At 64.0% G+C, this 25,611-nt stretch overlaps 1 protein-coding gene across 5 annotated transcripts in view; it reads right to left on the bottom strand.

Annotated features, from left to right (window-relative positions):
• SLC12A7 (solute carrier family 12 member 7) overlaps window positions 1-25,611 on the bottom strand; it is a 69,488-nt gene that overhangs the window by 20,413 nt on the left and 23,464 nt on the right. For 2 of the 5 annotated variants that reach the window (XM_086675216.1, XM_086675223.1), the window contains exons 2-4: window positions 4,404-4,498; window positions 3,647-3,769; window positions 910-1,056 (exon numbers count right to left, since the gene is read on the bottom strand). In XM_086675216.1, the coding sequence (XP_086531342.1) occupies window positions 910-1,056; window positions 3,647-3,769; window positions 4,404-4,498 (365 nt within the window). Of the gene's footprint in view, window positions 1-909; window positions 1,057-3,646; window positions 3,770-4,403; window positions 4,499-14,511; window positions 16,084-18,949; window positions 19,180-25,611 lie in introns of those variants that run through there. The other 3 variants (XM_086675233.1, XM_086675238.1, XM_086675245.1) reach the window with 3 other exon arrangements.

Below are 25,611 nucleotides of genomic sequence, written 5' to 3' on the forward strand. Positions count from 1 at the left end.
AATGTTCCTCATCATCTCCCACCCAACCCCCAAAGCTGGGCTCCTACAGGCCATCAGAAACACCCAATGCAGGACCCCACCTGGAGTGAAAGGCTGGCTCCTGCCCGAGTGTCCACCTGCCGTGGGGTGTGGCTAAGTGTCCTGCTGGGCACATTTGCTACTTAAAGAAGCCTCTTCTCTTATTCCTGGTTTGTAAGTTTCTGTGGCAATTACTCCAGATAACCTCCAGGTTCCTCCAGTAAAAGCAGTGTCACAGAAGGAAGGGGACACAGTTCAGGCAGCCACACCACAGCCCACAAAGCTGTAGGGGACACAGGCAGGTCCCCAGGGGGCCAGGTCAAGGGACTCTCGCTGTTGTGTTGTCTGAATTTTAGCCAGAGGGCTCCAGGTGACACCGGGGGATCAGAACAGCCAGTTACGGTCCCCACAGTGAGAGCAAGGCAGGAAAGGCTGTGGCTCTTGGAGCAGGTGCCCAGGACACAGAGGCCACGGCAGACCCACGAGCAGTGGGAAGGAGGCCTGGTGTAGTTGTGCAGAGGAGACGTGAGGGCGAGGCGGGTCTGGGGAACCGGGGTCTGGGGCTGAGCAAGTCACTGGCGTGGGCTCTTCCTTCGAACAGGGAGCCCAGGGGCTTCAAAACCGGAAAGGGACCTCGGCAAAACACAGCACCCTCATGAGTGCTGACAGCGCCCCTCAAAAGCCCTCGGCCACCAGGATGTGCGCCCCAGCATCCTTTCACAGACGCAGGTACAGGAGTCCCTCTGGCCCGTCACCAGCCTGGTCCCGGCCCACCGGGACCACAAGACTCGACTTCCCTTGGGCACAGCGCCCTGGAGAGCCCCCGGCCACCCACACGGATGGGTCCCTGACCTCCAGACGCCACCCGCCTGGGGACCTGCAGTCACTCACGCAGGTACAGCACATGGACACGATGAGGAAGGACTCTAGGACGCCAGCCGCCCCCACGATCCACGTCAGGCGCAGAAAGAGGATCACGCCGAGGATGTTCTGGAGGCAGGGCAGGTAGACGCCGATGAAGGTGCCCATGCGCGGGCTCTGGAAGCGAGCACAGCAGTTCCGGTTCCAGGGAGGCTGGACCCTCACCTGCAGGCATCCAGCTGCACGGCCCTGCCCCGGGGGCCCCGGGACAGAAGGACAGGGGGAAAAGCCACGGGGGCCACACGCTCCAGCTGCACGGCCCTGCCCCGGGGGCCCCGGGACAGAAGGACAGACAGGGAGAGAAGCCACGGGTGCCACACGCTCCAGCTGCACGGCCCTGCCCCGGGAGCCCCGGGACAGAAGGACAGGGAGAGAAGCTGCGGGGGCCACACGCTCCAGCTGCATGGCCCTGACCCAGGAGCCCCAGGACAGAAGGACAGGGAGAGAAGCCGTGGGGGCCACACGCTCCAGCTGCACGGCCCTGCCCCGGGGGCCCCGGGACAGAAGTTCAGCACGTCGGCAGGGCAGACGCCAGGGGCCCAGCCCGTCCTGTCTGACAGCTGACATGACACCACGGTCAGGTGGTACAGGGCTGTCTGGAGAGGTGAGATGACGTTCAAGGGAAAAACCTCTCAAGTTCAGGTGAATTAAAAAAAACAAACAAAAAAACTGGGGAAGATTTGCTTTGAAATCACTTCCTGTGAAAGAGAACAGGCTGCAATTGAGGGGCTGGAGGCAGCTCTGCTGGCTCGCGGCCCAGGGACGGGCTCCCCGAGGGCAGCAGGCTGCACCCACATTCAAGGAGGCAGGTAAACTCTCAGGACCAAAGGGCTGGTCTCCACGCAGGAACGCCTGCCCCCACGAGCCTGGACGGGGCAGGGCCACAGAGCCCCATGGGACCCCACAACCCTGGGGAAAACCCTCTGAGGGCACCCCCGAGCGCGTGGGCGTCTTCACGTCTGGGACGCTCAGCTCCCTCTAACGCAGGGCCTGGGCCTGCCCGCCCATGGGGTGCCTGGCTTCTGTGTGCCCCCTCGAGTGGCCACGGGGCAGGCGAGAGCAACTCAGGGACTTTCCAGTTGTGTAAACTGGGAACGCACTGGCCAAGGGAGGGTGGTGCCAGGCAGGGGGCGGCGTCTCGTTCACAGGTAAGTGCCACGCAGCCATCCCCAGCTGACGCAGGGTGTCCACTGCTGTTCTGCACCTGGCGTCGGGCAAGACCCGAGTCACCCTGGAAGAACCTGCAGTTCGCTCCTACAGGCGGCTTTGGTGGACCAGCCCGGCCGGCCGGGAGGTCCAGAGCCCTCACTGGGCGGGGCCGGGGGGTAGGTGGACATCTGGGGATGAGCTCCTGTGCTTGGTTGGTCACAGGGGACAGTAAGGGAAGCCCCCATCCCCAGAGGACCTGGTCAGCCCTAAGTGGGGCGGCTGATTCGTGCCACCCAGAATATGTCCACCTGGTGACGATGGTTGTGCTGAGGGTCCCAGGGTGGCTGGATCCCTCCTGTGACCGAAATCCAGCCTGCAGCAGCTGCCCCAGTATCTCCAGGGGACAGAGGACAGACAGCTGACCTGCCCCACGGGCAGGTTGTCCCAGGTCCTAACCTGGCCACAGGTCCAAGCCACGTGCTGTGCAGGTTCACCAGGCTGGACACTTAGATTACGTCCCAACAGAAACCATGCTGAGGGGTCTGGGCTGCACTTCCGTGCAGGGGAGGCTAGGACACGCTGGGCTGAGCTGGGCAGCCTGGGGACAGCGGGGGGAGCCAGCAGGGGCCGGCACACCCGGGCCCACCACGGCAAAGCACCTGTTCCGAAGGCAGTGGACATCACAGAAGCCCCAGCACACACACAGAGGGACAGGCACCGATGGGTGCTGACTGCACAGAAGATGCCCGCGGTTCCCAAAGTCTGGACCAGAGAAGAGCCTGTGAGGCCACAGGCAGTGCCCGGGGTACATGGGAAACCCCAGAGCATCTGTCAGCATGGCACCTGGCCCACAGCATCCATGGTATAACCTGCGACCAGGGCCACCATGGGCTCCCGAGGACTGGGGAGCGTCCTTCAGGACACTGCTCCCTGCCCCCAGGAGGGCGGCCGGGCCAGGGCTGGGCAAGGCAGTCCTCACACCCCACGTCCCTCACTCCAGACTAAGCAGGTGGCACTTCGCAAACACAGAGCAAACACGCCCAAGCGTCAAGGGAACGGGAGAATCCGTTCTGCTGGTTTACAGTAAGAGGTGCCTTCTGTGGCCGGACTTCCTGACAGCCGAGGTCAGGCTGGACACAGGATGCGGGAGGGACTCCGTGCACGCAGAGCTGGCGCCCTGGACAGAGTGCGCAGAGGAAGGAGAGGCGGCCAGGGAGCCCCCAGGCTGCCACAGCCAGCTGCAGGAATCCTGCAGAAAATGCTCAACCCCTCGAGGGGAGACCAGGTGCCCAGGCCCCAGGCCACCTTCGTCCTGCTGGCCTGGCCGCCGCCCTGCTTCATAATCCCTGAAACACAGCACCTGTGGGCAGTACTGGCAGGGCCAAGAGCCGGGGGAATAATCACCGTGGGAGGTCGGAAAAAGCCCTCGTCTGCCCTAACCTAACCTCGTGCGGACGAGAGACAAAACCAATGTTTTGCTGGGACTCAGGGAGTGTCCCAGGGATAAGGGAAGAGATGGGACGGGGGAGAGGGGACAGGGGGAAGGATGGGGGCTCACCTTGACCTCTCGCCTCTTGCTGTCCTCGTCCTCCTCGTGCTCCACCACGCCCTGGCTCAGGTTGGTGTAGTTGGCCAGCTTGTTGAGCAACGAGGACACCATGGGATTGCTGTCCATTTCCTCCTGTTTGGGGCCGAGCTGTGGGTTAGTTACCCGGATCCTCAACCCACGGGAGCAGCGGCCAGCAGGGCTCCCCGCGGTGTCCAGCCCCACACCCGGGGCACACAGGGCTGATGCGGGCCCTCGACGTCCCGGACGCCTGCACACCAGGGTCCCCAGTTGGGGTCAGGAGCAGAGGTCGGGGCTCCAGGCCACAGAGCCGGGGTGTGGGGCTCCCCCCATGCACAGTGCCCAATCAGGAGGCCAGCCCTCCGCCCGACCCCCAGCCCCTCACTAGACCGTGGGGTCTCGGAGCCCCGGCCCTGTCATGTGACCGAGTGAAGCCTCGGCCCTCGCACTTTGTGTAGAAGGAAGCATGAGTCGGGGCGCCTGGGTGGCGCAGTCGGTTGAGCGTCCGGCTTCAGCCAGGTCACGATCTCGCGATCTCGCGGGATCTCGCGATCTCGCGGTCCGTGAGTTCGAGCCCCGCGTCGGGCTCTGGGCTGATGGCTCGGAGCCTGGAGCCTGTTTCCGATTCTGTGTCTCCCTCTCTCTCTGCCCCTCCCCCGTTCATGCTCTGTCTCTCTCTGTCCCAAAAATAAATAAAAAACGTTAAAAAAAAAATTAAAAAAAAAAAAAAGCAGGAAGCATGAGTCACCTCAAAAAGTGCCATGTTCTTCCCTTCAAAGCAGTTCTCCGGTTCCACATCCACATGGTTAATAAACGGGCTGTTTTCTCTCGAGTTTCCATCTCCTGGTGGGGAAAACACCCAGGTCAGTTTTAGGAGCAGCTGGAAGGAGGTGGGGGCCACTGCAGACCCGTGCGGGCCCAGCCCCTCCGCCAAAGGCCTGGGGGAGGACCTGTGAGACTCCAGGACCCTTGGCTCCCCCCGCCCTGCACACACGCACTGGCACATGGCCCCACCCCCTAGGCAGGACCCTGCCCCCCAACCCCCCCACGCATGTGCACACACGCGCGCGCACACACACACCCGCCCCCCAGGCAGGACCCCACTCCAACGAGTCAAGTGCAGCCCCCACTGACTCAGCAAGACCCAAGCTGCATGCCGGGGAAGGGGGGCCATACACTGCATCCAGGACCCCCCCCCAACAGGACAGGACAGTCCCGTTTCCCAGGCAGCAGGCTGACCACGGGGAGACGGTCTGCGTGCCTTGGGGGAGCTTGCACCTTGTGGTCTCGGTGCCCACACAAAGGCCCAGGGCAGGCCAGGGTGCCTCAGCTCCACCCACAAGGCTGGAGGTGCTCAGCCGCCCGCACACAGGCCGCGGCAGTGTCTCCTGGTGCCAGACGGCTGCCCACAGGGTCTGCAGAAGGAGCAGGTGCCAAAGGAGCAACTTCCCCGCTGCACAGCGGCTGGCGACCCCTGACCATCTGCTCCTGAAGCCGGCGTCATGGCCCTGCCACCTGGTGCTCCGCCCACAGGCACGGTGCTCCCCGGACCCTGCATCCCCCAACCCTCTGCCAAGAGCCTACACTCGGCACGGCCGCCACCCTGTGCCATGGATGGCATCAGAAAGGAAGGACAAGGGCGACCTCCATGCAGGCGGGGTCACAGCCAGGCCCTCGACCAGTAAGTGAGAGATGGCTCCCGCCCCCCACCTATTTCTCCAGGGTCCCAACAGGCTTCAAGAAGAGCGTATACGCCCAACCCACGTGAAACCCATCAACCTCACGAGTAATGTGTTCAGGGCAAAGCGACGCCCCGACTTCACCGCATCCTGGGAGTGTGGCTCGCAGGGGCGGGTCCAGGCGGGCACAGCCACGTCTGCAAACCCTGCGATAACCAGATGGCCCCAGACCAAGACCCGCAGTGTTCTTACAAAAAGTTAGAATAAAAAGACTGCTCGGCGACCGCATAGCCCATCGGCGGGCACGTGGTTTTCAAGACAGCTCAGCCCACGATGAAGGTCTGCCCAAGTTTAAGATCCTGGGCACACAGAACAGCACCCACGGACGTCAGGAGAAAAGCACAGAACAGAATGTGTCTACCACAGGGTTTTAGCCCCCGGGAAGGGCATGTGGCGCTCACCCGCGGGTGCTGGGATGCCAGGCAGTGGTGGCACTACCTGCCGGGGTCCGGGGAGAGGACTCGGGGGCAGCCTTCTGCTCAGGAATAAGCCCCAAGCCCCAAGCAGGCCGCACGCCTCCTGCCACACCATCTGGTGTCCTGACCTACGACCCGCCATGCAGGAAGGCTCCCCAGAGCAAGGACCCCAGGAAAGTCTCCAAAACCAGCTTTCTCAGACCCCAGGGCACCGAGTGAGACTCACAGCAGGCCCTGTGGGGTGACCCCACCACGGTCCAACTTTCTGACAGAATCCCCAAAGGACAGGAGGGTCACCATCCTCCCCAGACACTCAGGGGTGGGAGGTGTCCACCAGTCTGTCCCCGTGGCGGCTCAAGGTGATGAGGGGCAGCGATGGTGGGCCACCACACTGGGCACAGCAGAGAATCCCTCAGCCCAGGCAGACCCGGAGGGGTCCCCGCCCACGGCACCTGGAGCCCGAGCGGGCAGACCCGGCCCTCCCACCTCCACAACCCACCATTCGCCCCAGCCGGTCCGAGGTCTGCACCCCACAGCTTCTTCCGGACCTTAACCCTGTGCTCTCACCAGCCAGCCTCCTCGCGTGGCCTCTGAAACCACACCCGTGTCTCACACTTGGAGAAAGAAAAAGCAGAAACAAAGATGAACAAAACAGTAAACGGAACACAAGCGACCGTATTCCACTGAATGCCATTCTCCACACTCACCCCAGCGGGGCTCAAAGAAGCGGCCCGAGTGCCCTGAGCGCAGACCGAGTCCTGCACTACAGACCCCGGAGAACTAAGGAGACCAAAGCCTCAGCGGGGTCCCCTTTCCAGAGACCTGGGTGAGTGCTTCCAGACCCGGCCTGTGTGTCTGTGAGCGCACGGCACACACCCAGGCCGCTGGGGCAGGTGTGCAGGGTGCGGGCTCTTCACCTGTGACCGTTACACCTGCCTGTCCCCCCTGTCGGCCGAGGACACCCCAGCACATCATCGAAGGGACAGAGTACCAGCACGGGGCTCCCACTGGCCACCCCCAAAACAATCCGTGTCCAAGGTCACAGTACATGTACCAAGTCCACACGCAGGTGAACAACGGGGGACGGCACAAGCACCTGCCAGGCTGCATCGCCCGCTAAGCCACAGGGAGGGATGGGGACGGGAAAGCCCCCGCGGGAACGATGGCTGCAGTGGCGGCTTGCGCCAGACCTGCTCCACATCACAAGGCAAGCACGCCCTGGGGGAGAAGCCGACCCGCTGACCTAACCAAGGTCAAGGTTAACACCAGGGTCACAAGCCAGCCGACACCCAGGGAGAACCCTCGTGACTGGTGACTTCACCGGAAAGCCTGAGACAACGCCAGACAAGCACAGAAGCGGCCCCTCAGGGACGCAACACCACAGAGGGCCAAGACAGGCGTGGAATGTTCCGGAAACAGGGACAGCACAGAGACGGGGCAGTGGAGAGCAGCACGTGGCCCACGTCCTCTGATAAAGGACACTGCCGGGCCGACTGGTGAAGCCAGAGGAAGAGCCGCAACAGGGAGAAAGTGCCTGTTACCAGGAGAGGCGTCTCCCACAGCGGCTCAGAAGACAGAGCAGCAGAGGGGGCAGAAACGGGTCCCCAGAGACTCTCCACGGCCTCACAGCTTCTACAAACTCTACAGTGAGAGCTTTTAAAAAAATATATCAAGCAGGGCGCCTGGGTGGCTCAGTCGGTTGAACATCTGACTTCGACTCAGGTCATGATCTTGCGGTTTGTGAGTTCGAGCCCCGCATCGGGCTCTGTGCCGACAGCTCGGAGCCTGGAGCCTGCTTTGGATTCTGGGTCCCCCTCTCTCTCTGCCCCTCCCCCGCATGCTCGCGTGTGCTCTCAAAAACAAACAAATGTTAAAAAGCAAAGCCAGAGAAACTCTCACGGTGTAGGGCTCACTCGTACATAAAGAAGCAAGTTTTGGGGCGCCTGGGTGGCGCAGTCGGTTAAGCGTCTGACTTCAGCCAGGTCACGATCTCACGGTCTGTGAGTTCGAGCCCCGCGTCGGGCTCTGGGCTGATGGCTCGGAGTCTGGAGCCTGTTTCCGATTCTGTGTCTCCCTCTCTCTCTGCCCCTCCCCCATTCATGCTCTGTCTCTCTCTGTCCCAAAAATAAATAAAACGTTGAAAAAAAAAAAAAAAAAAAAAAAGAAGCAAGTTTTATATCTCGAAGAAACAACAGACTGAAAATTTCAGAATTGAGGCCCGGAAGACACACATACAGGCAGGCACCATTCACACACGCTGGCACACAGGCCTCACTCAGACCACCACTCGTAACCAGTGTGTGAAGAAATTCAGGCAAAAACCTGAGACCCTGAACCCCCTGGGTGAAAGACAGAGGAGAGGTCCCTGTATCGTCAGTACAAAGGGGAGGTGCCCAGTACCAGGGTCGTCTGGGGCCACGCGAGCCACACAGTGACAGGACGCCCCGTGGCATTCCTGCCTCAAAGCGTTTCTCCTGAAAACCACCCCAAGCAAATGGCCACGCACAAATTCTGTGGCGTTCTACGAGCCTCCTGACCCAGATCCTTCAAGCGTGCTGATGGCAGGACAGACAGCAAGGGGGGAAAGGTCCTAGACCACAGGTCCGGCAAGCTTCCTCTGTAAAAGGCCACGGTGCCATCACAAGCACCTGGTGCACCAAAGACAAGGTGTGAACAAGCAGCAGGGCCACGTGCCAATAAAACTTTACTGACAAAAGCAGGTGGCCGGGCCACAGGCTGCAGAGAGCCCAGCGGGGGGCTCTCAACGCACAGCCGTGTGTGATCCTCAGGGAGGCCGCCAAGCAGGGAGGTGGCCGTCCCGCCTCCCACCCACCCTGACCCGCTCCCAGCTTGCCCAGCGGTCCCTGCCCCTGCCCCACCCCACGGCACATAGGATCAGCCTGTTTAAAGCCCCCCACCCGGCCTGCGAGCCCAGAGACGTCTGCGGAAACCAGTGCTTCGGGGATCACTGCTCTCTGCAGCCTGACAGCCTCAGCGACCACAAACACCTGCACCTGCTCCATGGGACACACGACTGGTGAGCAGGCCCAACCCTGGCCCGGGACCCAGAGACCACGGACGTGCTCGCCCAGGAGCGGACCGGACGGCTGGCGGCTGCCGGTCTGGGGCCCAAGGTCTCAGGAAGTCACTGGAACCTGGAAGGAGCACAGGTGGGCGTGGGGTGCGAGGCCCTGGCCAGCAGCGCTGTCCTCGTCCCCTCCTGTGCAGGCTACTTCAGATGAAGCCACACCTCACCCCGTGATCTTAACACAAAATGTTCAACACGCTTTGTTCACAACACAACACAATTGTGTTCTTAACACAAAATGTTCAACAAAACGTTCAGCTTTTCTGTGAAAGCTGCCCCCTGCCCCCGCAGTGCTGGACACACATCCAGACAGGGACTCTGCCTCGTCCTCCTGAGGCCCCCGTAATTGCCCTCATTAGGGTACAGAGCTCGCCCCGCAGTCCTGGAGGCAACTCCCCACCCCCCACCCCCCGCACCCCCCCCACCCCACACCAGTTCTGACTCCGCTAAATGCAATCTCAACCCCTGGTCAGGGAAGATCGGATGTGACCAGGGGCAAGGTCATCCTGGCAGACAGCGCCTCCCTCCCCCAAGCCTGAAGCTGGTTACTCTCCAGACTCCAGGCGCGCTGCACAGCCCTGGCTCCCTCGTCCCTGAGAGAAGTGTGTGCACATGCAGCAGGCAGGGCAGGGATGCCCCGGGACAGGGAGGCAGGGGCTCAAGGAGGCAGGGAGGCCAGCCACCGACCAGGAGTCCAGAGCCCAGACCCCGGTGGTCTGCTACCAACAGGAGCCCAGAGCCCCAGTTGCTGCTGACAACAGTGTCCTCCTGCAGCCCTGAGGGCCAGAAGCCCCTGTGTCCCTGTCCCTTCTCGGGTTACAGCGTCCATCAGCAGCCGTCCCCTGGCTTGGTCTCCTCCTCCTGAGTGAGCCTCACATCACTCCCCACCTCCCTCCGCCTCCAGGTTTGCATCCAGGATTTACCAGTGTCTCTCCGTGAACCGCTCCCAAGAAAGGGGCACAGACTGACTTGGGAGGGTCGGCGGCCACCCCCCTCCTGCCCCCAAATGCAGGCTCTGCTCTGCTTGTGCTGGACCCCAGACATGCAGGGCACCTCCAGCAGGATGGAGTCCCCCCCAGTGGCCCCCTGGTGCATCTGGTGCCAGAGCCCGGAGCACGGCCCGTGGCCAGGACCTCTCTGAAACCCCGTTACGGCCGGAATGAGGTGTTTCTCGGCTCCACAGCCCCTAACAGCGGATTCCTGACCCCTGGGCCTTGCCCCCTGCCCTCCACGCATCACATCCAGGACCAGTGCTGCAACCTGGATTCCGGAACCCAGGCCAGCAGGCTCCTCCTGGGCCGGAGGGTGAGTTCTGTGTCCAGCCAGCAAACACTGCCAGGCTCAGGTCACAGTCCCCGCGGTTTTCACGGCACGTTTCTGGCTAAAACAGAAACACTCTCCGTGTCGAAACCAGAGGAAATAGAATGAGGGCAAGAAGCGTGACAACTACCCCCCACCGCCCGCCACCCCAGACGCCTGCTCGCACCATGCACGGCATCCTATCCCGGGACCATGCGCCAGCCTTTCCCGCCCCAAGTCCCCAGGAAAGCGGAAGGAAGGGCCGTCTCAGGGACGCGTGTGCCCCACAGGGAAGCCGACGGGAAAGCGGAAGCCCTTCCTGCCCGCCCGGCCCCGGCCCAGCCAAGGGCCCCCTTAGGTGTCCGCTGAGCCCGCCCACCTGGGCCTGCAGGGCCACTGCTGGGGTCGCGGGGGAGGGACGGAGGCCTGAGACACTCCTCCCCGAGTTCCACACGGACTAGCTCACGTTAGTACATTTCACCTGTTTCCTTCACCCCGCGCCCGGTGCGCCCACCAAAAACAAATCCCTTTATTTAAGGCCAGTGTCACACTTCTGCTCCAGTCTGGGGTCCCTGACACAGGACGGAGGCACGATCTGCCTAACGCCGGGTCCACCACATGAGTGACCTCCGTGTGCATCTGGCTGGCCTTGTGGAGCCCAGCACCACAGGGAGTGGCAGGGGGGCCTGCCTATGGCTCCCAGAGGCCTCCTGGCAAGGACGGAGCCTTCACTTCCAAAGCATCAGACGCATCCTGACCCCAGCACCCGTGTGACACCAGGTGTGACCCAAAAGCAGCTGACCCCCATGAGCAGCCTCATGGTCGGAGGGGCAGTGTGGCCTCGGGGACAAAGCCCCCCAGACTCCCCCCATCTCCCGCTTGCCCATGCTTCCAAAAGGGGGGAGGCTCCCTGGGGAACCACCTCGGGGACCTCTGGGAGAAGGTCGGCTTCAGACGCTGGAGGAGCGCAGCCCCCTCCCAGCCCGACCACGGCCACCAGGCCACCACAGCAACTCGCTGCCGCCACCCCAGAGACCAGGCGAAGACTCCGCCTCTGGGACGTTTTCTTCAGATCCCACACTCACGGCCCCAAAAGAGGGAACATCCCAGGGGACACTCGGCTACCAGGAGGCGCCAATGAAGAAAAACTGCAAAGAGGGAGGAGTGCCCGGAAAATTCCAGGACACACAGACCACCCGTGTGCACAGTCACAGGCGCTGGCACAGGCACGGCACGCGGGCACACTCGTGTGCACAGATACAGACCACACACGTGCACGAACACACACAATGACAGATGAACGGCACAGATGCGCCCGGGCACACGCACTCCCACACGTCTCTGGGGACCACACCTCTGACGGCCTCACGGCCTTTCCTGAAGGGGCATGCCCCCCCCACCCCGCACAAGGAATGACGGACCCCCACTCCCATCGGTCACTTGGCCGTTTGCCCACTCTGGTCTGCCCTCTCCCACGACCTCCTCCATGTCAGGATCTGCAGTTGGCGACCAGGCCCAAGGAGGGGGTGGGGAGATTCCGCCAGGGGCACCGGGCCCTCAGCCACCTCCTGGGGCAGCTCCTGTTACGGACACAGGCTCCCGTCTGGCGGTGACGGAGACCCTGCGGCTCAGGGAGAAGGAAACCCAAGACTGACCTGCGGCCACTCCTCTGGTTTCGGCCCAACTCGATCCCTCCCCAGTGACTGCGGAGCCTCCCTGGGAACCAGCCGACGATACAGCCGAGAGATCACGGCCACCCCTGCGACAGGCCGGCTCCTGGACAGGGAAACTGAGGCACGAGATGCTCTCCTGCGGGCCCCGCGGCACTCCGGGAGCAGAGGCCAGCACAAATGGGGACGCAGGGGTGGCTGCGGCCAGCACCCTGCAGGAAGCCGCAGCTCACGCCACCTGCACGCGTCCCCCCACCCCCTGAACAGACACGGGCCCAGCGGCCCGGCACTGAGTCCCGGTAGCCGCTCCCTCTCTGCCGAGGTGTCGGCAAGCTCCCCCCCACCCCGGCGTGATTCCGCGGCCGCCCCCATACCACCCCAGACCACACAGGACTCGGCGGCTCCTCCGCCTCCTCCCCCACCTGTCCCTCCAGAAGAAACCGCAAGACAGGAAACCCGCCCAAGGCACAACAGGGCCAGAGACACAGGAGCGGGAGACCCGGCCAAGACTTGCACGGACACCTCAGCCCTCCACCAGGGAAGCAGCCTGGCGGACCGCCGCCCCCACCCCGGGACACGGGGGCCACCTGGTGGGGCCCACTCACCCTGTGATCCCCCAGGACACGGGGGTCACCTGGTGGGGCCCACTCACCCTGTCCACCCCCCCCCCAGGACACGGGAGCCACTCACCCTGTCCCCCCTCGGACACCTGGTTGAGGCCTGCTCACCGGGGCTCCTGGCAAGAGGTTCGAGGACCCACATGATGCCAACAGCCACGGACAAGGGAGCCGGGGTGCAAACAGCACAGCTGGCTGGGGCACCTCACTTTGTCCGGCCCTAGTCCTGCTGGAGCTGCTGAGCTTATCTGCACAAACCAGGCCTCTGCTCCGAACAGGGAGTTTCCCTCCTTTTCACAAAAGGAGAGACGTTAAGCCTCTGTGCTGTCTCCCCCAACAGCACTGCCCTAGAGCCCCCCAGAAGGGAGCCCAGGCCTGCATGGGTCTGTCCCCAGCAGGTGCCCACACCTAGCTGCCCCGACTGCCAAGGCCCAAACTCCCACCGCCGGGGAGACCGGCTCACATGTTCCCGGGTGCCACAACTCCGCAGGCCTGCTGGGTCCTCGTCCAAGGCTCCCCCCCCCCCCCCCCCCCAGGCAGCCGGCCTTCCTCTGGCCCCACCTGCCAAGGGCAGAGCTGGAGGCGCCCACCTGCCCGGCACAGCTGTTGGCTATGGCAACACACCGCAGGGGGCGCCCAGCCAGCACGCCTGCCCTTGGGCGGTGGTAACACCTAACAACACGCTCTGCCCTGCGGGCTCACGGCTGCAGCGCCCGACCCGGCTCGCAAAACGCACACCCCACTGTGGGTGACAGTGGCAGACCCTGGGCCAGGGTCCCCACAATCACAATCAACCGAACCCAGCTGCCCCGGCTGTGCAGGGATGAGGAACGGCCTTCTGCGGCGGCCCCCACGGACAGCAGCCCTGGGAAGGTGTTCCTGGCCCAAGGTCACCGGTCCTCCGACGCAGGAGCCCGGGCCCGCCCAGGGGTCACCCAGTCATGCGCCCTGACAGAGGGTTCTGCGGTGGGCAGTACCCCCCCGCCACTCACCCGCAGGATCCCACCGAGCACGAGAACCTCGGGCCCACTCCGGCCGCCCCTGTGGGGCACCTAACGCCCCGAGAACTCCATCCACACCCCCCAGGGACACAAGGTAAGCAGGGAACACTTGAGGCCATTTCCTTGAAAGAAATACCCCGAAACTCACTTGAGCCTTAACCTCTGAGGGTGGGCAATGCCCCGTGGCCCCCAGCCCCTCAGCAAGGTGAGTGGGGGCCCCACAATCTCTGACCGTGCCCACAACACCAACAACGCACAGGCCCCACGGAGCACCCCCAGCAGAGAGAGGCAGGTGACGGTGTCCAAGGACGCCCAGCACAGTGGCCTCTCCACATCCAAGCCCCGCAGCCGCCAGAGTGGGCTCCTTCCTGCTCACAGGCACGAGAGGCCGGCCTCCCAGTCCGTGCAGAGCCCACATACCCCACGCCCCCCCCCAGCCACCACCCCCTGCACTGGGCAGCAAGGCTCCACGCCGGCCGGCCCATCCACGGAATTCCCCTGGGTCATCTCAGTGTCCCGTGGCTTCAAACTCTGACTCATCGCGCCTCCCTGTCTGGGGCCAGGCTCACCCCGGAGGCCACTGCTTTTCACACACACCCGGGGGGAGGGCGGCATTCCAGGGGGGCCACCGATCACCCACAGACAGCCTGACCCCTGCTGGTCCAGCACACGGATACAGGCACAGCCACAGACCCAAGTGCCCGCGTCACCAGGGAAGGCCAAGTGAGCAGAGGGTCCGTCTGTGGGGTCAGCCACAGCCCACCTTGCGAACGGTGACTGTGTCGGGGGTTCACCAGGACTCCCCCACCCCTACGGGGAGGCTACAGCTCAGAGATGCCCCCCAGTCAGGACAGCCACACAGCCAGGGACATCAGAACCAGAACAGGCCGGTCTCCGCATGGAGAGGCCTAGCCTGCCCCCTGGCCACTCTCCCCCTGGCACCACCATCCCGGCACCCAAGCGTCCCCTTCCACGAGGCCATGCTGCCACCCAGCACCACAGGGCACTCCACTGTTCCCAACGCACCTCAAATCATGTGCTGGCCCCGCAGCCTCCACGTCCCCAGGAGCAGGACACACGCTGATCTGAACACTGACGCACCCAAGGCCACAACGGACACCAGCCGTGGTGGACGCTCCAGTCTTCACAGAACTGCCCTGCGGACCCTGTAACCGCGCAGCCCCTCGGGGAGCGGCCACGAGAGGCAGACCCTCACGGGCGCCCCTCGTGCCAAACTCACGGCAGCCACCCCCCCCACAAGCAGCTACCACGGCCAATGGTGTCCACAGCTCAGATATCCATCCCAGCATAGCAGCATCACACTGAGAATGTCTAGGGAACTTTCTAGAACACACTCAGGGATCTATGTGGCAAGTTTCCTCATAATGGTCATGGGAACAGATCTCACATCAGAGGCACAGACGTGTCTCACCACCACTTCCTGAGCCCGGGTGGCAACAGACACCCCCTGAGTGACACCTCCAGCCACGTCACTGGGCTGAGAGGGCAAGAACAGATGCCCTGACACCCCAACACCACGTGACCACCAAGCCCCTGTGCCCGCCTCCCCGTGCGTGCACACACAGCCCACATGCGTGCACACACATGCACACGGATACACAGCCCACGTGTGCACACACACGAGCCCAGCAGGGGACCTAGTCGAGGCAAGGGCCTCCCCCAGGAAGACCGTCTGGGAGCCCAACAGGCGCACAGAGACGTGGGAACACGCCCCACGCGTGCTTCCACCTTGCTGCTTCCCCACCGGAAACCGAGTCTGGGCACACGCGCACGCGTGGTAGCCCCTTCCCCCACCCGCCGTCTAATATCACGACCTCTCCCTCAACGACACAATGAGACACAATGACCGCTGATAGCCGTTTCCAAGACGGTGCTGGGAGCTCGCGCCAGCCACGGACTCTCTGCCAACGGGACGGCGGGCCGCCTCCCTCCCTTCCTGAAACCCCGTGTCCTCGCCCAGCAGAACCGAACCCGGAAGCCGCCGTCCTGGCGGCTCTCCAGAACCACACAGCTCACTGAACCCTTGCCCCCACCCCAGGCGAGCTCGACCACTCCGGCAGCGGCGACCCCCCACCCCGGGCAGCAGCCACCCGCGGCGCCGAGAGAGAAGTCGCTTGAGGTCCAGGGCCGTGGCTTCGGAGCGCTGCCCGCTGCCCTGGCTGCCGCGCCCAGGGAAGCAGAGCCCCCTTCAGAGGGCCGGGAGGAGACCCTTGGGTGGCCCCAGGAGCTGAGCTGCAGAGCAGAAGTCACAGACAGGAATCCAAAAAGGGGAACAGTGACGGGGTGAGGACGAGGCTGGGGTCAGAGCCCTGGGGAGTGAGGAACAGGAGTCTCAGCCAGGGACGGGGACATAGGGCTACCGGCCGGGTCAACCCTCCAAGGGCTGAGCCCACCGACCTCCGTCGGGGCCCAGGGCCTGCGGCCATGCCTCACCTGCACACCTGCCAGCTCCAGAGCCCCCACAGGGCCTGGAGGGGGCTCCACCCAGGCCCAACACTCAGGAAGGTTCCCAGAAGTCCCTAAAAACCCCACACTTGGAAGTCAGCAAAGAAGCATCCGCACTCCGCACCACCTCCCTCCCGGAAGATACTCCCACCAAGAAACACAACACCAAAGGACGGAACTAACCCATCCTTTCCGCCTGCGATCCCCAGTCACAACAAACGCAGGACATTAAAGGTCCTCAGGGAGGCTCGGCTCCCCGCCCCCGCCCCCCAGGCAAGACAAAGGTGTCATCCAGAACACGCCCCTACCTCCCCCTACCTCCCCGGAAGCAGGTAGGGAGGCAAGGAGGGTTCACGGCAGAAGCCGGTGCCGACCCTGGCCTCCCCGTGCCCAGGCCTGCATGAAGCACCACCCGGGTGAAGGGCCATGTCCTCCCGGCTCTAAAGCACCAGCCACAGGCCCACCAGCCGGGCAGCTAAGGTCGGCGCTGGCGTCCTCCAGCCTCCATGCTGAAGGCCGGCAGCAGTGGGGGCCTCCACGGCCACAAGATAGGACCCAGCTTCATGACGCATCTGCCTGGCGTGCGTGGAGCTGCGGCAGGCCGATGGCGTAAAGGCCCCGTCCAGCTCAGGACCGCAGCCGACGCAGGGAACACCCGACAGTCCCGCCGAGCTCTGCCAGGCCAGGTGGGCCTAGGAGCGGAGCAGTACCCCTCCCCGACTCCCACCCGCTCTCAGCACACCCTGGCCCCTGACCCCCAGCTGCAGTCTCAGGCCCCCTATTTCCAGACAGCTCCGGGCTTCCAAAAACACCCCAGAAGGGCCCCCTCAGCGTTGCTTCGCCACCACCACCGGGAGGCCCGCCCAGAAAGCCAGGAGATTCCCCAGGGGATCGGCCAGTCAGAAGCACCAGCGGTCCTGTGATGGAGCCAGGCCTGGCCACTGGCGGGGATCTCAGCCTTCGGGAGAGGCTCCTGCCGGGCCTTCCCAGCTCGCTAAGGACTTTTCCTCCACTGGAGTGACCGTCACGCTGGCCACACAACACAGTGCCAGTCACACGGCACCCTGAGCACCAAATGGGCTCTGAAAGCTCATGTGCAACATCAGAGTGCAGCCTAGCAGAGGCCCCTCCCCGAGCAGTGACCACGCAGGGGGCTCCACCCTGTCTCTTCCTGAGGGAAGATGAAGAACGGAGAACACAAAACTCAAAGACCCAGCTGACTTCTGTGCTGGCTCAGCTGAGCGAGAGCACGGCCCGGGGACCGAGGCTCCGTCACCAGGCAAGCACGCGGCCCACGCCTGGCATCTGCCTGAGCTCCCGACACTCAGCTCCCACAGGCAGTGAGGTTCCTGAGGAGCCCGGGACAGAACTGAAGGGGTCAGAGGATGAGACGGTGGGCGGGGGCTCGGACTCCGGCCCCCCACCAGCCCAGCTGGGCAAGAGGCCCAGCTCTCCGGGCAGCGGCAGTGCCCAGCCCTCGGGCCCTCGGGCAGGAGGAAATGGGCACGAAGAAAATCACCCCAACTTCAAAACAAGATGCACTCCAAGTCTCGAAAGATAGGACTGCAATCCGCCGGAGAAGGGGCCGGCTGACGGGAAGCGGGACCCCCAGAGGGGGCAGGAGGCAGGAGAGGCTGCTCTGGGAACACGATGCACTTGATGTGGCCGCTGTAACACAGTGCACCCGGGAAGACCACGCAGGAGCACCGTCAGAACCACGGAGGGCCGGGCACCCAGACTGCCTTCACAGGCCACCCGCTTTCAAGCCCTCGAGCCAGGCAGGGGCGGTGACCAGCCCCAGACCCCCGCAGGCAGACAAGGACATGGAGGGACAGCCCAATGAGGACAGCGCCTTCCCCGGGGCACCTGACACTGGTTGCTCTCAGGAGATGCCTGACCTAACCAGCCAGGGTAGAGGGCCCCCGGCGGTCTGAGGCCCTCTTTCCTTAACCCCTGGAGCAGGGAGCCTCTGCCCAACCGCAGAGGAGTGAGACCTGGGGCTGTGGGCTGTCCTCTGACGACCCCCAACTCTAGAGGGCAGCTACTGAGGGTGACCCGTTCATCAGCCACAGAGAACCCGGGGTCTGAAGGCTGCAGGACAGAGGGAGCAGGCCTGGGGGATCGGGGATCCGGGATCCCCCCCCCCCCAGAGAAAGTGAAAGCGCTAGACGTCTCCTGATTCCGGAAACAAAGAGGGTGAGGAGGACCCTCGCCGGCCGGCGCCAGGCTCTGCAGGACGGGGCGGCCCCTCCCCCAGCCCGTGGGAACCTGCCGGCCTTCCTGCCGACGACCCCAGAGAGCGGGTTTGTCGGCGGCCAGGCGAGGCGGCGCCCAAAGCTGGGCTCCCAGCCGGGGCTTATCTGGCCGGAGCCCTTTGCCCCAGCGCGCAAGGGCAGAGCAAAGGCAACGGAAAGGAAGCAGGAAGGCACTGGGGCGGCCCCAACCCCGCGGCCCTACCCGGACTGCGGGACCCGGGGCTGGGGGTTCTCAGGCAGGGCGAGGCCCCTCCCCGTTTCCATAGCTACACCGGGCGTCCCATACCTCCTCCCGTCCCACCGAGAGTGCGAGAAAGAAGGTGCTTCCTGTGTCCCCGTGGGGCTGGGACACGCAGGGGGCAGCAAAGCGGAGCCCACAGTCCCTGGGAGCATAGGCACAGCAGGGGCCCTGAGCCCCGGGGACAGGCTTGGCGAGGGGGCTCTGCAGGCAGTGGGGGTGCGGGGACAGGGGTGGGGGGGTAAGGGGGGGTTCGTGGGAGGTGAGATCAGGGGGAGAGAGGGACCGTGGGGAGGGGGAGCCTCCAAGGGAAGGAGTTGGGGAGAGTGGGTGGAAGGAAGCCCCGCACCCCTTCCTCGAGGAGGCCGGCCTCCCCGCGTCCCCGCTCCCGGCCCCTCCCGGCTCGCCCTCCGCCCCCTCCGGGGCTGCCTCTCCTCCGGCCGCCCCCGGGCCCCGCGCAGCCCGGCTCCGCCTTTGTCCCGCGGGCAGGTGCGGCCGCGCTCACCCGGGCTCTGGCAGTCGGGCTCGCCCTCGGGGGGCCCCGGCTCCTCGGTCCCCTCGGTCCCCTGGGCCGCCGCGTCCTGGCAGCCGTCCGCCCGCGCCTCCACGGGCACCACGGTGAAGTTGGTGGGCATGGCGTTCCGACTCCGGCTCGGGCCCGCGCTCCGGCCCGCGCTCCGCCGACGCGCCGCGGGACTTGGGAGCAGGGGCGGGGTCCGCGCCGGCCGCCCCCGCCCCCCGGCCCGGCTCGCCCCGCCCCCTGGCCACGTGACCTCACCTGCCGTCCCCCTAGGCCTCCGGAAAAGTTTGCGCGCAGCGGGGCGGGGCGGAGCGGGGCGGGGCGCCTTCCGCAGAGGTCCCCTCCCCCAGCCTGCGCTCGGGGACGGCCCGCGCCCCCGGGGTCGCGCCTCCCCCAGCGGGTGACTATCCGCTCCTGCTCTGTCACCCTGCCCGGAGGGGGCCCTTGCACGCACTAGCCTCCAAGCCGCCGCGTTCCCTGGAGGCCTCCGCCCGCAAGGTCCTCCCACACGCAGTCTGGCCCCCTCGAGGACAGAGCATTACCCCCCACCCGCTCACCACACCGTGCGCGGATCTGGTCTCCCCCTTCCCTCCTCCCTGCCTGGCTCAGGAGCACCCACAACCTTAAATTTTTTTTTTTTTTTTTTTTTCAACGTTTATTTATTTTTGGGACAGAGAGAGACAGAGCATGAACGGGGGAGGGGCAGAGAGAGAGGGAGACACAGAATCGGAAACAGGCTCCAGGCTCTGAGCCATCAGCCCAGAGCCCGACGCGGGGCTCAAACTCACGGACCGCGAGATCGTGACCTGGCTGAAGTCGGACGCCTAACCGACTGCGCCACCCAGGCGCCCCAGGAGCACCCACAACCTTAAGGAGCCATGCCTGGCATAGGGTGGGGGGCAGAGGCTGCTGTTGGGGCTCAGTCCTCGACTGACAGAACCCAGACACAAGTTCCCGAAGCTCTGAGACAGGTCCAGGCCCACAGAGGACCCCCGGCCTTGCCTTATCCCGGCCTCCACCCTGGGGAGCCCTCCTTTTCCTTCATCTGGGCCCTGCAGCCAGGGAAGGAAGGCCAGGCACAGCCCTGGGAAGCACCGGCCCCCTATCTTCCAGCCCCGTGGTGCGCTCATTAACAAAGGACACGGGAAAAGTAGAGAACAGAACGTCCACCAAAAGGAAAGTGAGTTACGGCATCTGGTGCAGTGACCCACCCCAAAACACGTCTACTATTTCACCATACACACCATAACAGGATAAGCAGAGTGGTCTGATCAGGTTTGAAAAATGTGCGAGAATGTTCCGATAGGCCTAAAAAAATGGCAGCTGGGAGGTCCTGGGGATTACAAAGTTCTGCATTTTCTCTTCCTTTTTTCATATTAACAACCGAACAGTATAAAAACAAATTCAGAAAATCCATTTCCAATGAAAGACAGAAAAAAGAAGACAGTAGGGTGGCCCGACTCCCCTCCCTCCCCCAGCTCCCACCCCCCACCCAGTGTGAGCACTAGCTTTCTGCAGCTGGCCTGGGCCAGCAGGGGACCAGGACTGTACCTTGTCTGTCCTCACACCCTGCCTCCCACAAAGGAGAGACAGGGGTCCCCCAGAGAGGTCTGAGTGTCGGGTGGAAGGCATTGGGTGGCTTCAGCTGCCTTCCCGGGGCAGCAGCCAGAAAGGTGGGGAAAAGGCCACCCACCCAAAATATAGACGGGTTCCAGGTGTCCTTCTCAGAGAAGGGCCAGCTTCATTGAACGGTGTGGGCATCGCTCAGCAAAACTAGAGTGTGGTGCTGAAGGGTAGGGGTGCGGGAACAGAGGCACCTTGCCCGGAGGTGCTGGGCAGGTCAGTGACCAGGCCTCTCCAAACTCAAGTTATTGTCCCGGGGTGGGGGGAGCTTGCAAGGGCAAGGGGACTGCCAGCCCCCTTCCACCCTGGTGGTCTGCGGCCAGGGCCAGGTGACCACAGGAGCTCTTTAGTGGGGCCAATACCTTCACGGGTGAGGGAACTGAGGTCCAGAGGGTAAGGGCCACTCACAGGGAGCTGGGGGACTGGCAGAGGACTCTCTCCTCCCTTCTTTTTCAGAGCCTGTGGCTGGCCCTCCAACTTTCCAGGCTCAAGATTTCAGCTCGTCTTTGCAGCCCGGGAGCTCGCTGTCCAGGAACCACCCACCAAGGAGGGTGTGAGAGGGAAGGGGCGTCGGCTGCCCTGGGTCCAGGGAAGAGGCCAGCTCTGGGAGGCCCGGGACCACCTCGGGCAGTAAGTCAGCGCCTTGAGGCCGGGACGGCCTGGCACCCACCCAGGTGCACACCCCAGGGGCCTGGGGCCAGTCCTGAGGAAAAGGGATCAGATGTCCCACACTGCTGCTGGGACTGAGGGCCAAGGGGGAGGGGAAATAAGGAGGAAGTGGGGTGAGCAGAAAGAACCAGAAAGGCTCCAGGAGCAGGGGAGGGGAGGGAGACCCCTTTACCTGAAGCCAAAGTTACTTGGTCAGAACGAGTGTGGCGAGCCGTCCCTGGCAGGGTGGGATGTGAGGGCAGAGGGGGGACAGAAGCCCTGGAGGGGAGAGGCCACTTCTGGAGTCCTCACCGCTCTGTGGCACCAGGACCCTCGGGGCTGGTGGGACGGGGAGAATTCTGTCTGAGGGGACCACCCACGGCCAGGATGGGCCCTGCAGACCCCAAGTCTGGCCCTCAGGCTGTGGCTCCAAAAGAGGGCAGCACTCAGGGGCAGTGGACGCCCAGACAGTGCCACAGTGGCAGCCTGGACCCTGTGTCTGGCCCCTCTGCCCCAGGCTCACACCGACCCCCCCAGGCTCCTCCCCGTGACCCTGAGTCTGGCCCCTCTGGGCGGCTCCCGGCTCAGAAGCCCTGCGGCCTGCCCTGGGGACACCTGTCCCTCTCAAGGAGGGAGGGGCAAGCTTTCCAAGTTCTGCAAAACAATGGCCTGACTCCTCAAACACGTCACTGTCACCTGAGGACTCGGGAACAAGAAGGCAGGAGTCACCAGGTGGAAGGGCCCACGGAGGGAGAGGACTCACGGGCTTGTCGGGGGTGTGAGCACTCTGACGACTGTGGCACTTTTCTGTAGCTTGGAAAGCTTTCAAAATAATTTTGTAGCTCTAAGTGACAAATGGCCGTGTCTTAAAAACGCTGTCCTCTCCACAGCCTCCAATGCCCCCTGGAGGGTAATCTGATGGCCACTGCCACCTGACTGGCTATACCGCCCCACCCTGCCCCCACCCTGCGGGCGGATCCCGGTGGGAGGCGGTGCCGAAGGAGCGTCTGCAGGGCGGAATCTGGAGCCAGGAAGGTGGTATCCCCACCTCCAGAGCACCCCGGAAACCCTGCTGGGGCTTCATGTTGTTTTTGCAAGATGCAAGTAACATTCCAAGAGCGTGGAAGGTAGAAAGCCTGTAGGACTTGAGCACTAAACGGGGTTTATAGCCCTTTAACGAGAAGATTCCACCCCCCAGGGGCCCCACCGTCCCCTGCCCTGCGGACACACCCAGGCTCGGTCCTCTGTCCTCGTGCACAGGCTTCCTGTGCCCCTGTCCCACCCCTCGGTCGGGACACCCGTGATCAAAGAACAAAGGAAGGCCTCCCACTTTCTTTAGAGCTTCAGACGCCAAAACACCGCTTTGCCGTCACACCTTGTTCTGGTTCCACAAGTAACTTCTTTTCACGTAAATCTTGGTGGAAACTCGAGAAGCTCACTGCAACACCCTCGGGGGCTGAGAACATGAGATGCTGGCCCTGATTGCCTTCTCCCCAAAGCCCTCCCGGGGACCAACGTGGGGGCGGCCTCACCAGCAGGCCTGCGCCAGCACAGGCGGGGCCCTCCTGCCTGCCCAGACCCCCGAGGGCCGTCAGCTCCGAGGAAACACCAGGACAGGCACGCATTCCTGCTCAGCAACGCAGGTCCATCAAACCCCCTTCAGAAATGTCGGAGGCCACATACCCTCAGTGTGACCTCTCTGGCCGTTCCTGCCCGCCTCACCCAGACCAGTGTCCTGGGGCCCAGGCTGGCCGGCAACCTGGCCTCAGCCGCTCCCCCGGGAGCCGGTGTCACGGGCGGTAGTGAGGGGCAGTGGAAACTGCCAGGGCAACGGGGCCTTGTGCCTGGACCTCACCTACCCACCCCGGGCCTGCTCCCGGGGCTCCCACGGTCCCGACCCCGGCCGCGGTCTGGGCACAGCAGGTTCCATCCCTCTCTGGAGCCTGTTGAGTGTGCCCTGTGCCTCTGGACTTCCCCAGGGGAGTTCCAGGGGATGGGGCGGGGGGGGGGTGGAGGGGGGGGAAACAGGAGCATCCAGCTTTGGGCCTTGGGGCCCCTGACCTCCCCTCAGGCCCAGATACCCTGTTGTCCCCCTGAGGTCCACATGCAGGCTGTTCCCAGCCACTGGTCCCCCTCACAGCCATCACATGGGACTCCCAGGTTGTGGTGTGTGTTACTGATGTCACCTTGGGACCTTTTTGCTGACGGTGCTGGCCAGGTTCCACCCCCAGGCCCCCATTGAGCTCCCCAGGCAGGTTCACGGGACACCCCCAATGGCTCCCACCCCAGGCTGGGCCTGGGTGTGAGGCGACACCATCAAGGAGGCCCCAAGCTTGCAGGAGCACAGTCTATGGTCAGGGGCCATGAAAGAGATTGACATTAAAATGGTGGCCATGGGATTCCCTTGCGGCCTCGAAGGCACTGTTCCGGAAAGAAAAGCTGCCTAACTCTTCTCCCTTACCATCAGGCACTTCTGCTCGTCGATGGGCTCCCTTCAGAGTGAGAGGTGGACCCCCGGGGCGCCAGGACCACGGTCGTCCACGCAGCCAGCCCAGGCCTGTGTCGGAGTCTGTAAGGACAGCCCCACGGATCAGTAAGGAGAGACTGGCACCTCATCAGGGGGCCACCTGTGCTTCACACGGGGCGTGGGAAGCGTGTGGCCACTTCGGAACCCCCCCCCCCCCACACACACACACACACACTGGCCAGGAGCCCCCGGTCCCTCTCCCCACAGAGACACACACTTGGATGCTCGGAGCGGCGCAGTCTTCGCGAGCCAGGCGGGAGATGAGCCACAAGCCCAGCAACACCACAGGCAGACGGACGGGAGGGTCCGAGCTGTGCAAATGCGTGCTGGTGCAGAGCTCAGTGACAGCTCGTGCAGGCAGGGCCAGGCGCCAGGACGGTGGCCCTGGGCACACCACTGGGCTCCGCGGTGGGTCCCGTGTGTGACCTTACTGGGGGGAGAAAGCGTAGCTCAGAGCCGCCTCTGACGCGGAGGTGGGCTCAGCCCGATGCCCTGGGACGGAGCTCAGCTCCACGAGAGGGGGCAGCATGCCCGAGGCCCCAGGTGCGCCTCCCCCTGCCCCGAGTCGCTTGTGTCCCTGGCAGTGGGCCACCCGGGGCGGCGTCTCCCACGTCCTTCTGTGGGTGAGCGCCAGCGAGAACTGTCCATCACATCACAAAGAACTCCGTCTGGTGCACCTGTCCCGGCTGGAGGTCCCAGGTGGGTGGTCTGTCAGCCCCCGGGGCTCATGAGTCCAAGCCCTGGGGCAGGAAATGTCCCAAAGCTCCCTTGGCGGGCGTGGCTCAGGGCCTTTGTCTGTGCTGTGCCAACTACTCACAGTTGAGTAGTTGACTCAGAAAGAAGACAACCATCTATAGCAACAGCAATGATGCCCGTTCTGTGGGCCCCAGAAAGACCGAGTGGATGCCAGATGTCACACAGCACAGCGGGGTGCTGGGACAGCAGGCAGCTCCGAGAGTCCACAGACCCCGGGCAGGGGGTGGAGACTGGAGCTGCCCTTCCGGGGACCCGAGCCCACTGCCCACCCACACCTCGCCCAGGCCCTGAAGGCGGAGCCCTGGACACAGGGCCACGGGCCACCCTCAGTAGCTGGCACGGGCTCTCCCAGGAAAGGGCAGCTGTGTGCACACCCGGCCTGGAAAGGGACTCTGGCCAAGTGTCCTGTGGTCGCCGCCCCCCACCCCAACACCGGGCGGTGGGGTCTGGACAAGCTGTGCAACAGTAGGGGTCATGTGACCCCCAAGGAAGGTGAGCTCCTTTGCTGACCAGTTCCTCTAAGAATTCAACAGTCCGTCACCGAGCATCACCGTGCCAGGCACCGCGGCCGTCCCTGGACACATAAAGTGGGGGCCAGTGGGTCCCCACATCCCAGGCTCCATCTGGTATAGGAGGCAAGGTCTCCAGGCCTCAAGGAGGAAGGTAGGCTGTGCACAGTGCTGGTGCGGTGGGCGGGTTGGGGGGAAGCGGGGAGGCACTTGGGAGAAGGAGACCCCGGCTACGGGCAGGTGCAGGGGTGCAGAGGCAGGGAGGTGGGCGGACAGAACACACCAGGTCCAAGAAGACGTTGGCCTTCCTCCAGGGCCAGCATCTGCTCAAGGGTCTTGGCTGGTCATCCAGGTTCTCTCCCTGGACCCTGTCCCTGGGGAGGCGGAGTATGGCCTCGACACCACGAGGCCGTAGGGGCCTGCCCGGGCCAGCGGCCAAACACTAACCAGACCCCTGCCGCCCCCACCCCAGCCCTTGTTCATTTGCTGTCCCTTCTTTGGAGGAGTGACCCCTCCAAAGTGACAAACTGCCCAGGTCACCCCAGGTAGCCCTGCACAGGGGCCACCGCCTCGGAGACTGCTTT

The sequence above is a fragment of the Puma concolor genome, chromosome A1 (genome assembly GCF_028749965.1).
Source record: "Puma concolor isolate L17-30 chromosome A1, mPumCon1.1.hap2, whole genome shotgun sequence".
Classification (NCBI taxonomy): Eukaryota; Metazoa; Chordata; class Mammalia; order Carnivora; family Felidae; genus Puma; species Puma concolor.